This window comes from Penicillium odoratum (assembly GCF_028828045.1).
Source record: "Penicillium odoratum strain IBT 22623 chromosome Unknown utg000008l_segment0_segment0, whole genome shotgun sequence".
NCBI classification, from domain to species: domain Eukaryota; kingdom Fungi; phylum Ascomycota; class Eurotiomycetes; order Eurotiales; family Aspergillaceae; genus Penicillium; species Penicillium odoratum.
The window spans coordinates 1838690-1850717 of record NW_026643150.1 but is presented as its reverse complement, the minus strand read 5'-3'; the positions used below and the strand labels follow the sequence as shown (position 1 = coordinate 1850717).

Genomic DNA, 12028 nt, shown 5'->3' with positions numbered 1-12028 from the left:
CTTGTTTGGTTTATTAAAAAGTATTGCTGCCCAGGCGGCACTGAGTCTGTTCAGGTATGCTCACGCGTACTTAGAGAGCAGATGAGTAAGAAGCGAGGCATAACCTACTTCAGCAACTTCTCACCTTCCTCGCTAGAAGCCAGACCCAGACTAGCAAACTGAATATCCCGAATAGCATGCCCTTGCCACATGACCAGCATCACAAAAAAGAACGAAACCAGAGCAAAGAAGCCCATCAATCCATAAACCCACCCCATAGTCACAGCCGCAGCCCAAGCATCAACGTAAAAGCTAATAGTCAGCCCGTAGATAATCCGATAAGAACCAATCACAATGCCAGCCTCAGCGGGATGATTCAAAAAGCACTCAACGGCATAATTAACCGTAACAGGCACGCTAGCCATAGAGCCAAGGGTCACAAAAAACACGCCCAGCGCCAGAACCATATAGTTCAGATGATACTGAAGTGCTGCGCCGAATATACCAAGTCCGATCGGGTTAAGTATCATACTTGGTAGCCATAAGACGTGAAGCCGGTATTCTGTTTTCCAGATGCCGTTGTTGAAGCGCCGAGCTAATGCGAGTGGAATTCTGTCGTTAAAAAAGTGCCCGTGAACCTGCACGAGAATGAGAGCTACCCAATGGCAGAATGTAAAGGCCGCGTTTTGTTCAAGTGTGAAGCCGTAGCCGCCTTCTGAGACGGGCTTTTGGAGCCAGACGGGAGTTAGGGCGTGAACACTGACGTTATAGCCGAATGAGATGAGGGCGAATATACCCATGAGTATTGTTACGGGGCAGATTCCAATTAGGAAGGGGGTGGCAGCAACTTTGGCCTAGCAGGTTGTTAACTTGCATTTCATTTGGGGAATGGAGTCGGGGGGAGACCGTGCCGTTTCTTTCCAGGTGCTTGGCAAGACGACGCTCTGCCCGAAGAAGAAGGTCTTGAAGCGGTTCGCAACGAGATTCTTGGGGATATTGGAATTTCTCTCGGGACTCTCACGATCAAATCCTGTTTCTTCGAGGAGGCAGAAGCAGCAGATAAGATTAAAGCCGAGGAGTCCAACCGTCCACCAGAACTCCACTGGGAAGAAGGAGTTGGCGGAGACAAAGCCAGAGAACGTGGGACCAGAGGTTGTACCGAATAAGAACGAAATGTGTAGCGTGGTGAATGCTCGGCCACGCTAGTGCAAATAGATCAGGTCGGTCAGGATGCGCGGGCCGAGAACTGTAGGTATAGCACCGAATAATCCGGCAAAGGCGCGCGAAGTGATGAATGGGACATAGTCGTCGGAGTGGGTCATGAGGGCTGTCCAGACTTGGCAGATGAGCGTACATGAAATGCACCAGAAGATGGTAGAGCTACAGCCGAGTAGGTGTGATATAGGTGCGAAGAAGAACGGACCACTAGCCATGCGGCCGAACTCTACAAAAGTTAGACATGTTCGTTATTTAGTATAGATATAGATAGACTTGCATAGTATGGACTCAATAGAATTGTAAGATACCGCATATGACTCCTGAATCTTCGTTGTATTATAGAGCTCCTCCTGCTGTGTAAGATTAAGCTGACCCGACATTGACGCAACAGCGCCAGCGAACGCGGACAAGCATAGTACAGCCGCGATGAGATACTTCCGCCTTAGGGACCAGTTCTGTTAGACTGTCATTTAGAGATGTGCAATTCTGCAGCTTCATAATTGTAGTACATACCAGAGGGTCGCGGGGGTCATTACTGGGCTTGGGAATCAAAACAACATGCCCTTCACAATTGGGTTCATTAGGCAGCGATCCGACGGTAGAGGTCTCAATATCCTTTGGTTCCTTGATGGCATCCATTGTGAGCAATTTTCAAACAGATTGATCTCGCCTGGACTGAGAATCAGCAGAATCAGCCCTTTTTAACATGTGAGATCATGAGGAGCTGAGTCTCCTGGCGACCCACGCTGCTGCATGGCGGACCTGAGCACGAACTCCATAGACACGTCACCAAAGTCATCAGCAAGGGGAAAATAGCCATAGCTGTATTTGTGACTTTGTGTATGTGAAAAAACTTTCTCTCGCATGAATCTATACATCGATCAAAAGAAGGGAAGGGGGGGTCTTGGCTATGAAGCTTGGCACAAGATCTAAAGATTGACTGAGTCAGCATTGTTTGGGAGTGCAACCATGATACGGTCAACATCTGCAGGGACTAACAAGGGATCCCTGTCGAAGATCATCTCTCCACTTTACTAAATAGGTAAGTAAGATATCACTAATGCGTATGATGGGTCAGTAATATCATTCAGACAGAGTATCTAGACTGTAAGAACTTAGTCAATAACAGTATTTTACTCAGAAATGATCTCAATAGTAATCGGCAGAATTTAGGTGACATGTTCGTTTCAGGCCCCTCATCGTGTCAACTGGGTCTTGATCCCTGAAGAAAGGTGGAGCCATGGAGCCTACATGAATTTAGAACCGTCAACTGGCATCGGCATCCCAAGCCGATTGCGGTGGACAGCGACTCCACATCGGAGTAAAAATCATCGTTTTCAGGCCCGACGCGATTTCGGCAACAATTCCAGACGCCGAAATGCCCAAAATACAAAATGGCTGCAGTTAATCATTTCGATGGACACTGAAAGAATAAACATGCGACATTTTTAAAAACTCCAATATGAAAGAATCTACCGATCTGGAATCTCAAAAGCCTACTCCGCAGATCAATTCCCCGCATGACTCGGATACGGAAGAAGCCTCCAAGCCACAACCACCCACGGGCTACGCCATTCAATTTTGGCGCAAATGTCTTATCTTATTCGTCGTCAGTTGGATGACCCTCGCCGTCACATTTTCTAGCACGTCCTTGTTACCGGCAGTTCCTGAAATTGCGGAGCAGTTTTCGACGACGTCGGAAATCCTTGATGTTATTAATGCGGGCGTGCTCATTGCAATGGGCTTTTCTTCCTTTATTTGGGGCCCTATCACTAATGTTTTTGGTCGGAGAAATGCTTACAATACCGCGATTTTGGTTCTCTGTGCTTGCTCAGCTGGCACTGCTGCGTCTATTAATTTGCACATGTTTATTGCAATGCGCTTGCTCAGTGGTTTCACGGGGACGTATTTCATGGTCGCGGGACAAACCATCATTGCCGACATTTTTGAACCGGTTTGTTCTATGTTGTTTCTGTACTTTGGTGGAGGCCGATCACTGATCAGTATATATAGGTTGTGCGGGGAACAGCGGTTGGCTTCATGATGGTGGGATCTGTTAGTGGGCCTGCAATTGGTATGTTTTGCCAGCGGATATGAAGAACGTTGATGTTAACAAATATTTAGGTCCTTGCATTGGAGGTATCATTGTCACATTTGCCCACTGGCGTATTATCTACTGGCTTCAATTTGCCATGACTGCACTCGGTTTGATACTTTCTCTTCTTTTCGTACCAAATCTCGAGGCAAAGAAAGAGAAAAAACCACCACGAACCCTATCGTTCGTGTTGAGCATGTTCAACCCGCTCCGTATCTTTGGACCATTTATTTATCCAAACGTCTTTCTCTCTGTAAGTCCACCATACTTTCCACTTGATATGTCCTAACACCCAACAGCACCTTACATGCGGTCTATTGGCAACTTTCCAATATGCACTCCTCACCTCTGCCCGTTCCATTTTCGATCCCCGATTCAACCTCACTTCCCCACTGGTCAGTGGTCTCTTCTATCTTTCACCAGGAATAGGTTTCCTCATTGGAAGTGTAATGGGTGGCAAATTATCCGACCGCGCTGTGAAGAACTGGATCGTCAAGCGAGGCGGAGTTCGTCTCCCTCAAGACCGGCTGAACAGTGGACTGATCACTCTGTTTCTGGTGTTACCCATCGGAACATTGATTTATGCATGGACTCTCGAAGAGGGTGTGGGCGGGATGCCCGTGCCCATCATTGCTGCGTTCTTTGCAGCGGTTGGACTCTTGGGGTCATTCAATGGGTTGAATACATACTCAGCAGGCAAGTTTGACTCTGCAGTATCTAAACTCTTGTCTAACAATTGTCTAGAGGTTATGCCGAGCATCCGATCTGAAGTTATCAGCGGCAAGTATGTTGTGCAGTATATCTTCGCTGCCGGTGCTACTGCGGCCGTTGACCCTCTGATTGATGCGATCGGGGTGGGTTGGACATTCACGATCTGTGAGTTTACTGAAATTTTATAAATTAACTTATCTCTAACAAAATTAGGTGTTTTCTTTGCTATCATTGGTGGTGTTAATGTTTGGATAATCACAAAATGGGGACTCGACATGCAACGATGGGTTGAGGAAAAGTTTGGCCTGGACGCTAAGCCGCTAGCCTGATGATCACGATGCCACACCCCTTGATACATTTTACGAAATGATGCATTGTATAGAGCTTGAGATAGATCTTTTATACCAAATAGATGATTGCCATTCTTACTCCACTGAGTCCCCTCTAACCTGGTAAGTAACAACTACATGACGTGGAGCAAGGTACCCGATTTAAGTACTTCTCTGTAGCCTAGCCCAGTAGTATCCTGTAGATCCAATTAGATACCCGCCCTTCAAATACTGGAGCTGAAACTTGGTGGTTTAGTCCGTTTTCAGGGTATTAAGGCACCAAGGCACCAACAGTCCCCGCTTTCAACTTCGGTGAAACCTCCGAACCCTCGGCAAGATCATCGAGTCGCCGAGGTGCTTTTGAACAATCATTCTCCAGCCAATCCTGAGAGTGATAATGGCCCTGACAGAATGGCACGCGTAGAGCTGAAACGGTCACTTCCAGAGGACGACGATGCACGGCGACAAAGAAGAAAATTCGTCGCGTGAGTCGACCATACTGTATGTAAAAGAGCCTCACTAATAATCGCCGAACAGTTGCCAACGATGCCATGCGCACAAGATAAAATGCTCCGGCGATCAACCATGCAGCAAGTGCTGTGCGGTAGGCGTTGCCGATGAATGTGCTTATGCGTCCCGCGATCGTCAGGTCAAAGTGAGCGAGAAGTATGACTTATCCTCAATTTTACTTGCTAGTGCTGCTGGTTTCTGACGATCTCCCATAGCTACCTTGGCCAACTCGAGTCGGAACTTCGGCGCTTGAAAGAGCAATTGGTAAGCTCGGTTGGTGCGACCGAAGCTCAACCTCCACATGTGGGACGGTCTGTCACAGTCTTGTCCGAGCCTCAAACTCATCAATGCTTATCAGCGTACAGAACGTCATCTCGTCCTGTGGAAGCTCCAGATGCAACCGGTATTCAGAACCCACTGATAGGTGATCGCGCCTGGTTCCATCGCTATGACCCGTCGTCACCGCCGATCTACATTGGTGAAGCGGCGTGTTCGGCTTTTGCGACACGGTTTCGTCGTTTTTTAACTGGCAATAATGCCACGGCTCATATTGCGCGTACACAGTGGACGCGGGAAGAGACTATCGCTGCTGCTGCTGCCAACGAGGCGGAGGTCCAGTGGCCCAGTCTACATCATGCGAGGCTGCTGGTCAGGATCGCTATTCATCAGATTGGATATTTGTATCATCTGATGATGCGCAAGGCAACGCTGGATAAACTGGAAGAGATATATCAGACAGAGGAATTCGACTGCAAGACGAACAAGTGCAAATTCTTCGCCCTATTTGCTTTTGGACAAGCTTATTCCATCCGTGCGGAATCTACGTCTGGATCCCGTGTGCCGGGGACCGCCTACTTTGCGAAGGCCATGAGCTTGGTTCAGATACTCCCTGAGAGAACAAGCATTACTCACCTGGAGACTTTGTTGTTACTAGTAAGGTGTAACATTCTGCTTACTTACTGTTACTAACATGTGCAGTCACTATTCTCATACTATCTGAACCGCCGTCACTCCGCATACATCTTAATCGGCAATGCCATGCGAATGGGTCTTACAATCGGGTTAAATCACAACATCCCCGAATCTCAACTCATCGATCCGGTCGAGCGACAGCACCGAATCGAAATTTGGTGGACGATATACATCTTCGATCGCATGTGGGGCTCCAAAATGGGACTCCCTATGCAAATCCTCGACGAAGATATTCACGTCGACATGCCAACGCCCATCTCTCCACGCTGGAGACACGAGGAAGAACTTTCTGATACAGAATACATGACAGCCAATATAAAGCTGGCTCAGATAGTCGGCGAAACCATAACAAAACTTTACAGCCGGCGGAAATACCAAGAAACATTCTTGCAGCGTGTGCAGAAACTCTTGAAGGCCCTGAAGCACTGGGTGGAGACGTTGCCCGAGAGTCTGCGGCTGAATATGGAAGATCTAGAATCCAGCAAGAAACCCATCGTCTCATTACATATGGCTTTCAACCAATGTGTCATACTTTCCACTCGTCCCACACTCTTGCACCTTCTTATTACTCTCCGCAAAGCTGAATCGACTGGCGCAGGCCGGGAAGCAGTTTCACAACCCGTGTTGACGCTGAGTGAGGCTTGTATTCATGCCGCGCGCCATTCCCATTCTATGATCCTCACACGATGGATTAACGGCACGATGCCCACATTCGGATACTTCCATGCTCACTATCTCTTCTCCTCGGCATTGATCTTGGCTATGTCCAGCTTTGTCCCAATCGGAAACTCGAACGATATGAGTGGATTTGACTCAGCACTAGATCTACTGCGATCTATGACAGAGAATGGAAATTTGGCTGCCGCGGAATTCTACCACAACCTGGAGCAGGTGAAAGTTTGTCTGGATGCGTATCGAGGCAATACTTCTGGTGGACCGCGAAAGCAGGAGGGGTTGCTGGAGAGTAATCCTAGTTCTATCAATCTGGGACCCAGTACAAATTGCATTGCTGCTCCAACCCCAGCCCCGGCCCCTGGGTCCAGCTCTGGACCCAGTTCAGACCTTGGCCTGGCAGCATCCTCGGTAACTTTACCGAGTGTACTTTCTAGCGAGCATGCAGCACCGATCATGTCAAACGGTAATCTTATGTTGACCGGACAGTCGCATGGCGATGCTGATGCCCACGCATTGGCTGCCAGGGATACAACCAGTGGATACACCACCGAAATGGCATTCCTGGAGCCTACGATGCAAGACTTCTTAGCACAGTCCGATATTGATCTTGGGCTGCTCCACCCCGTTGATACGTTTTTGAACGAAGCAGAGAACTTGTATACCTGTCATGAGCTCTAGCCACGAGACAAAATAAACGAATAGATGAGGTATATCAAAAGATCATAATTAAACAACACTCCTTTCACTTATATTCCCTAGATATCTTCTCATTAGCAGGCAACTCAGTCGGAAACCCTTTATCAAACTTCGTGAAAGGCAACCCCCGATTAACCACCGAAGTATCCTGCATCTCCACAGCCCCATAATCCGCCCCATACTGCGGCACAACCGAAGCCCTAGTCCGCCCAGAAGAAGACATAGATCCCCACCTCGAGGGCCAAGTCGGCGAAGCAGGCATCAAAGGCGAAGTCTGACCCTGCATCTGCAAAGTATACTCCGTCCGATCCGCCGGATTAAACGTCCTCAACTTCCCATCCTCAAACGACGCCTGCAAAACACCCTGATCAAGAAGCTCCGCCTTCTTCATCAGCCGATCGACCAAAACCTTCGACGCTGCTTTTAACTGGCCTTTCACAAAGGACATTAGTGTGATATTGCACTTGATCTCCACTTCCTCGAGGAGATATAGTCCTTTCTCGGGAGCGCCTGGGACCCGTTGCTCGAGATCTGCTTGTTCGTGTGCTTCGTATTCTTCATTGGGATGTGTTCCCGCGATTCGGAATTTGCTCAACAAGTCTATTCCCATCGGAGGGTATGTGTGTGTTTTGACACCCCAAGGATGATTCTCGAAACAGCCCTTGAAGCTTATTTTCCCCGAGCCCAGTTTGCCGAGTCCGGGCACGTATTGAACGCGTTGGAATATCTCGTACCATGTTGAGTAGTATTCGTCTGCGGGGGCATCGCGCGGGGCTTTGATGGGGTTGTGTGACAGGACTAGGGGGTTCAGGGTGATTATTTCGCTGTGACTGTGGAGAATGTCTAGGGCTAGTTGGCGGGGGATGTTTGGGGGGGGGGGGTGATGTTGGTGTATCTTTGCATCATTTCATCGAGCGCCGCACCGCGGCACAGAAGTGGTTTCAGTGATTTAGAGTAAGTCTGCGAGGTTAGGAGGAGGCTAAGAAAAAAATGGGGAGAAGAAATTCTTTAGAAGTGGGTTGATGTGCCTCGTATTCATCTGCTTACATCTGTTATCATAGGACGCCTCGGATCCACATGCTGACCCGTTAACTTAACTACCGAGTGGCTTTCTCGAATCAGCGGTTTATCTCAGTGATGAGACGATCTTTTCGCCCTAAGGCTGATAAATTCTACCAAATAAGCATCGACTAATCATATTTACAGACAAAGGTAAAAGAAGAAATGATCATCTACTGACACGGATCGATCGACTATCGATGAATGATGTGTTTTTCAAGGTTTTATTCAAATACTGTATTCTAATTGAGCTCTAAGAGGCATTTGATGTCAGCAAGCACTAGATGCAACGGAAGGATGAGGCTTTACTATTTGTATCCGTCCATTCTTGTAGACGAAAGCGCTGCCCATAAATGAGATCAAATCGAGGATTTGAACCCACTAGTCCATAATTGAGAAAAATGAACAATCCGCCCGATGAGATACAGCTGAGAACCCTTGGATAGTCCGAACATGGTAGCCAAGACCTGCTCCCCTCATATCTCCTCTCTCCTCTCTGTCCTCCGCGGTCCACTCGACCACGTGAAAATCTGGGGCGGGGGCCGCGGGGCTTACCGTGTAGGCCCGAGCCCTAACTGGGAGTGGTCAATTTTCTTTCAAATGCAAACTGGCCTGTGATTCATTTTTAAATTAATGCAATTCAAATGGTAAATTAACCACGATCACATGACCTTCAAGTCAAGTCTTCTTTCAACAATTATAATGAACATTCATTTTTTTTTTCGGCTCGTGAGGAACAAATTGCTCTCCTCTGTTTCCTTGAGACAATTTCACAAGTGTTAGCCCACTTCCTCTTTTTTGGCTTATCTTCTTTTTCTCGCCATTTCTGAATTCCGGCTTCAACATTGGCCTTTGAATCAGTTTGCATTTTGTGTTTTGATACAATTGATTCACAATCTCATGTAGTAATTTTCTCCAAGCCATTTTGCTCCACCTGTGATTTCGGTGGACAGGAGTGCCATGTACGATGATGGCTGGCAAAGCCTAGTGCAATTCATCATCGCAGTCAACGAGGTGGCAAATTTATATCGCTGTGAATTTCATGGTATCCATTTCTTGAAAAGGAAGATGGAACTATTGGATGGCCGACACTATCGGAGAAGGTTCAGACTCATGATAAAATCTTTCAAAACTGCGAGAAGCTGAGCACTTAATGGATGAGCGGAATATAGCAGGTGAGACACCGGCACAGCTACTATTAGTTAAACGAGCAAACATTGAAGTGGGGAAAAGATTGCATACAAAGTTTGATAGTGAAGAATAAAAATTAAAAATAAACATGTTCTCTCCTAGTTAGTATGTATGTGGGGTAAGGTTTTGTACCTGGCCGCCTACCTGATTGTGATCGTCGCCCATGGAACCTATTCAGGAACCATTTTTTCAAGTTATCGTATTTTCGACGTATCCCTATTCAATGTTCCCGTGTATACACTTGTACCGAGGACCTTTACTATTTAAAAATGGGGATTTCCATGTGAAATGAATTGGAATGTGAAGAGTGTGTTCTTAAATAAAAATGCCAGCTTATTTAAACTTCTCCAACACCCCATAACTCATTCCATAATTCACCACATTTCCATCCAGCACTATGATACCCTTTATAATACCCCTACTAGCTGAATTTGCCATATCAGTCACGGCAACGGCAGCAGGAACGGCAGCCTGCACAAACATCACGACCCAATTAGGCTCATCCAAAGTCAACACTAACCAACTGAGCCTGGATTACACCGAAAGCCTCGAATACTGGAACACAATTCAAGACAGCTATAAACCAACTTGCATCGTCTTCCCCAGCTCTGCTCAAGATGTATCCATATGTCTACAAGCAATCCGTGCCGCAGGAAGTCGCTTCGCAATCAAAGCCGGCGGTCATAACCCCAACACATTCTATTCATCCGTCGAGGCAGGCGTTCTCCTAGACCTAAACAGCATGACCGCCAAATCCTACGACACAGAAACCACCCTGGCAACATACGAACCAGGCGGCGTCTTCGGCGACATATACGAATACTTCGCACAGTGGAACCGCACAGTCGTCGGGGCCCGCCTAGCAGGCGTAGGAACAGGTCTCGCCCTAGGCGGCGGAATGAGCTACCTATCACCCCAATACGGACTCGCCTGTGATTCTTTCCGCGAACTAGAAATCGTCCTTCCAGACGGGCAAATCGTCACAGCATCCAACGAGACAAACGCTGATCTATTCTTCGCCTCACGAGGCGGTGGCGGAAATGCGTACGGCGTTGTAACGAAATACACAGTCCAGAGCCGGCCGATCGGCGAGTTCTGGGCTGGTAATCTGATCTACGTATTCGAGCAGCGGGATGCCGTGATTGAGGCCATTGGGAACTTCATCATCTACAATACCGACCCTAAGGCTGCTATTATTGGTACTTATGAGAAACTGCCAACACCGGATTTGAATCTTAATCTTGACGAGGCGATTATCATGTTCCTTGTTTATGATGGGTCGGATCCGGGTGACGCGTTTAAGAATTTCACGGATATTACTGCTTTGCTCGATACGACGGGTATAAAGAGTTATAACGATGTTGTCAATATGCCTATTCCGATGTCGACGGAGATCTCGCGCGGTGCGAATATGTTCCGCGTTGGAGTTCATCGCCCGGGGAACAATTCCTACGAGAACGCGCTTGATACGTGGCGTGAGTGGGCGGAGGAGAATAAGGGGAGCTATGAGCTTCTTTCTTTGGATTTTCAGCCCGTTCCGAAGAGTCTTACGGATGCGAGTAAGGCGCAGGGTGGGAATGCGATGCAGATGCCCGACGGGCCGTATTTCTGGTTGAACTATTTGATTACGACGCCGCCTGGGATGAGTGAGGTTGATTATGATACTGTGCAGGCTAGTTATCGGGATATGGTTAAGGGCACCGGGAATGCGGAGGGGTTGCCTTTGTTTATCAATGATGCGAGTTATGATCAGAATCCATTGCAGACTTTTTCGACATTTGAAAAGTTGCAGGGGATTAAGAAGAAGTATGATCCAGATAACTTTTTTGTGGATTATACTGGAGGGTGGTCATTTGCTTAGTGCAGCATCCATGAATTCATTGTGTGGTTTACATATTAATACCTTTACTCCTATCCCGAGGTCTTACGATCAAATGCTGCTCCGGTTTCTCGCAAAACTTTGCTTCGAGAATTTGTTTCTGTCAATACCACTGGTTCACGAACCTTGGAAGCCACTATCGAATCCGGATTCAAGACTGGAACAAACAGGTCCACCAATTTGTCTAGCGCGTTACCTGTAATCGAGTCATTGTTGGGGCACAAGAACCAAGTATTTTCGCAAGGGCATGCGATGTTTCCTTGTTTAGGTGCTCTTCCTGTTGGGATTTGTAGCCGGGTGGCTGTTCAATTTGGAAAGTTTTAGTTCAAAATAGGTTAAGGGATCTTTCAAGGCGATTCAATTTAATTTAATGTAAGTATGTAGTTAGAATCAAAACTACTAACTTGTTAGTGACCTGTGGTATTATTTATTGGAGATAGCGCAATGCAGGATCAAGCCTAATGCAAAGTATGCAAAGACAGAGGCAGGATTACTGAAAACGGCTTCATCAGATGGTAGCCCGTGAACTGTTTCAATAGATGCGAGTGTGTCTATTGAACGCAGCCACGGGACCTGGTAGTTGATTAGCAGACTAAATGGAGAATGCTCACAACAAAATAGATGATCATATGCACACTGTAAGAGGGCAATCCAGTGACAAAGCATGGCACAATAGATGCAGGGAGAAAGTGTATCAGATCGCAGTTGAAGCAC

General features: G+C 47.3%; 5 protein-coding genes across 5 annotated transcripts; 3 read left to right on the top strand and 2 right to left on the bottom strand.

The window, feature by feature from the left end:
- Positions 1 to 104: 104 nt before the first annotated feature.
- Positions 105 to 1836, bottom strand: N7520_010902 (uncharacterized protein; the record flags this gene model as incomplete). Its single annotated transcript, XM_057144835.1, has 5 exons — positions 105 to 833; positions 891 to 1181; positions 1227 to 1421; positions 1506 to 1652; positions 1711 to 1836. The coding sequence occupies 5 exons, from the start codon at positions 1834 to 1836 to the stop codon at positions 105 to 107; spliced, it is 1488 nt and encodes a 495-aa protein (XP_056990589.1).
- Positions 1837 to 2659: 823 nt separating this feature from the next.
- Positions 2660 to 4332, top strand: N7520_010901 (putative MFS transporter; the record flags this gene model as incomplete). The annotated part of the gene is made up of 5 exons (XM_057144834.1): positions 2660 to 3151; positions 3211 to 3271; positions 3322 to 3545; positions 3592 to 4168; positions 4217 to 4332. 5 exons carry the CDS (start codon positions 2660 to 2662, stop codon positions 4330 to 4332), a joined length of 1470 nt encoding a protein of 489 aa, XP_056990588.1.
- A 411-nt stretch (positions 4333 to 4743) lies between these two features.
- Positions 4744 to 7167, top strand: N7520_010900 (transcription factor domain-containing protein; the record flags this gene model as incomplete). The annotated part of the gene is made up of 4 exons (XM_057144833.1): positions 4744 to 4817; positions 4870 to 4987; positions 5029 to 5775; positions 5821 to 7167. 4 exons carry the CDS (start codon positions 4744 to 4746, stop codon positions 7165 to 7167), a joined length of 2286 nt encoding a protein of 761 aa, XP_056990587.1.
- A 64-nt stretch (positions 7168 to 7231) lies between these two features.
- N7520_010899 (uncharacterized protein) lies at positions 7232 to 7795 on the bottom strand (the record flags this gene model as incomplete). Its single annotated transcript, XM_057144832.1, has 1 exon — positions 7232 to 7795. One exon carries the CDS (start codon positions 7793 to 7795, stop codon positions 7232 to 7234), a length of 564 nt encoding a protein of 187 aa, XP_056990586.1.
- Positions 7796 to 9832: 2037 nt separating this feature from the next.
- N7520_010898 (FAD-binding oxidoreductase) lies at positions 9833 to 11296 on the top strand (the record flags this gene model as incomplete). Its single annotated transcript, XM_057144831.1, has 1 exon — positions 9833 to 11296. The coding sequence occupies one exon, from the start codon at positions 9833 to 9835 to the stop codon at positions 11294 to 11296; it is 1464 nt and encodes a 487-aa protein (XP_056990585.1).
- Between the last annotated feature and the right edge of the window lie 732 nt (positions 11297 to 12028).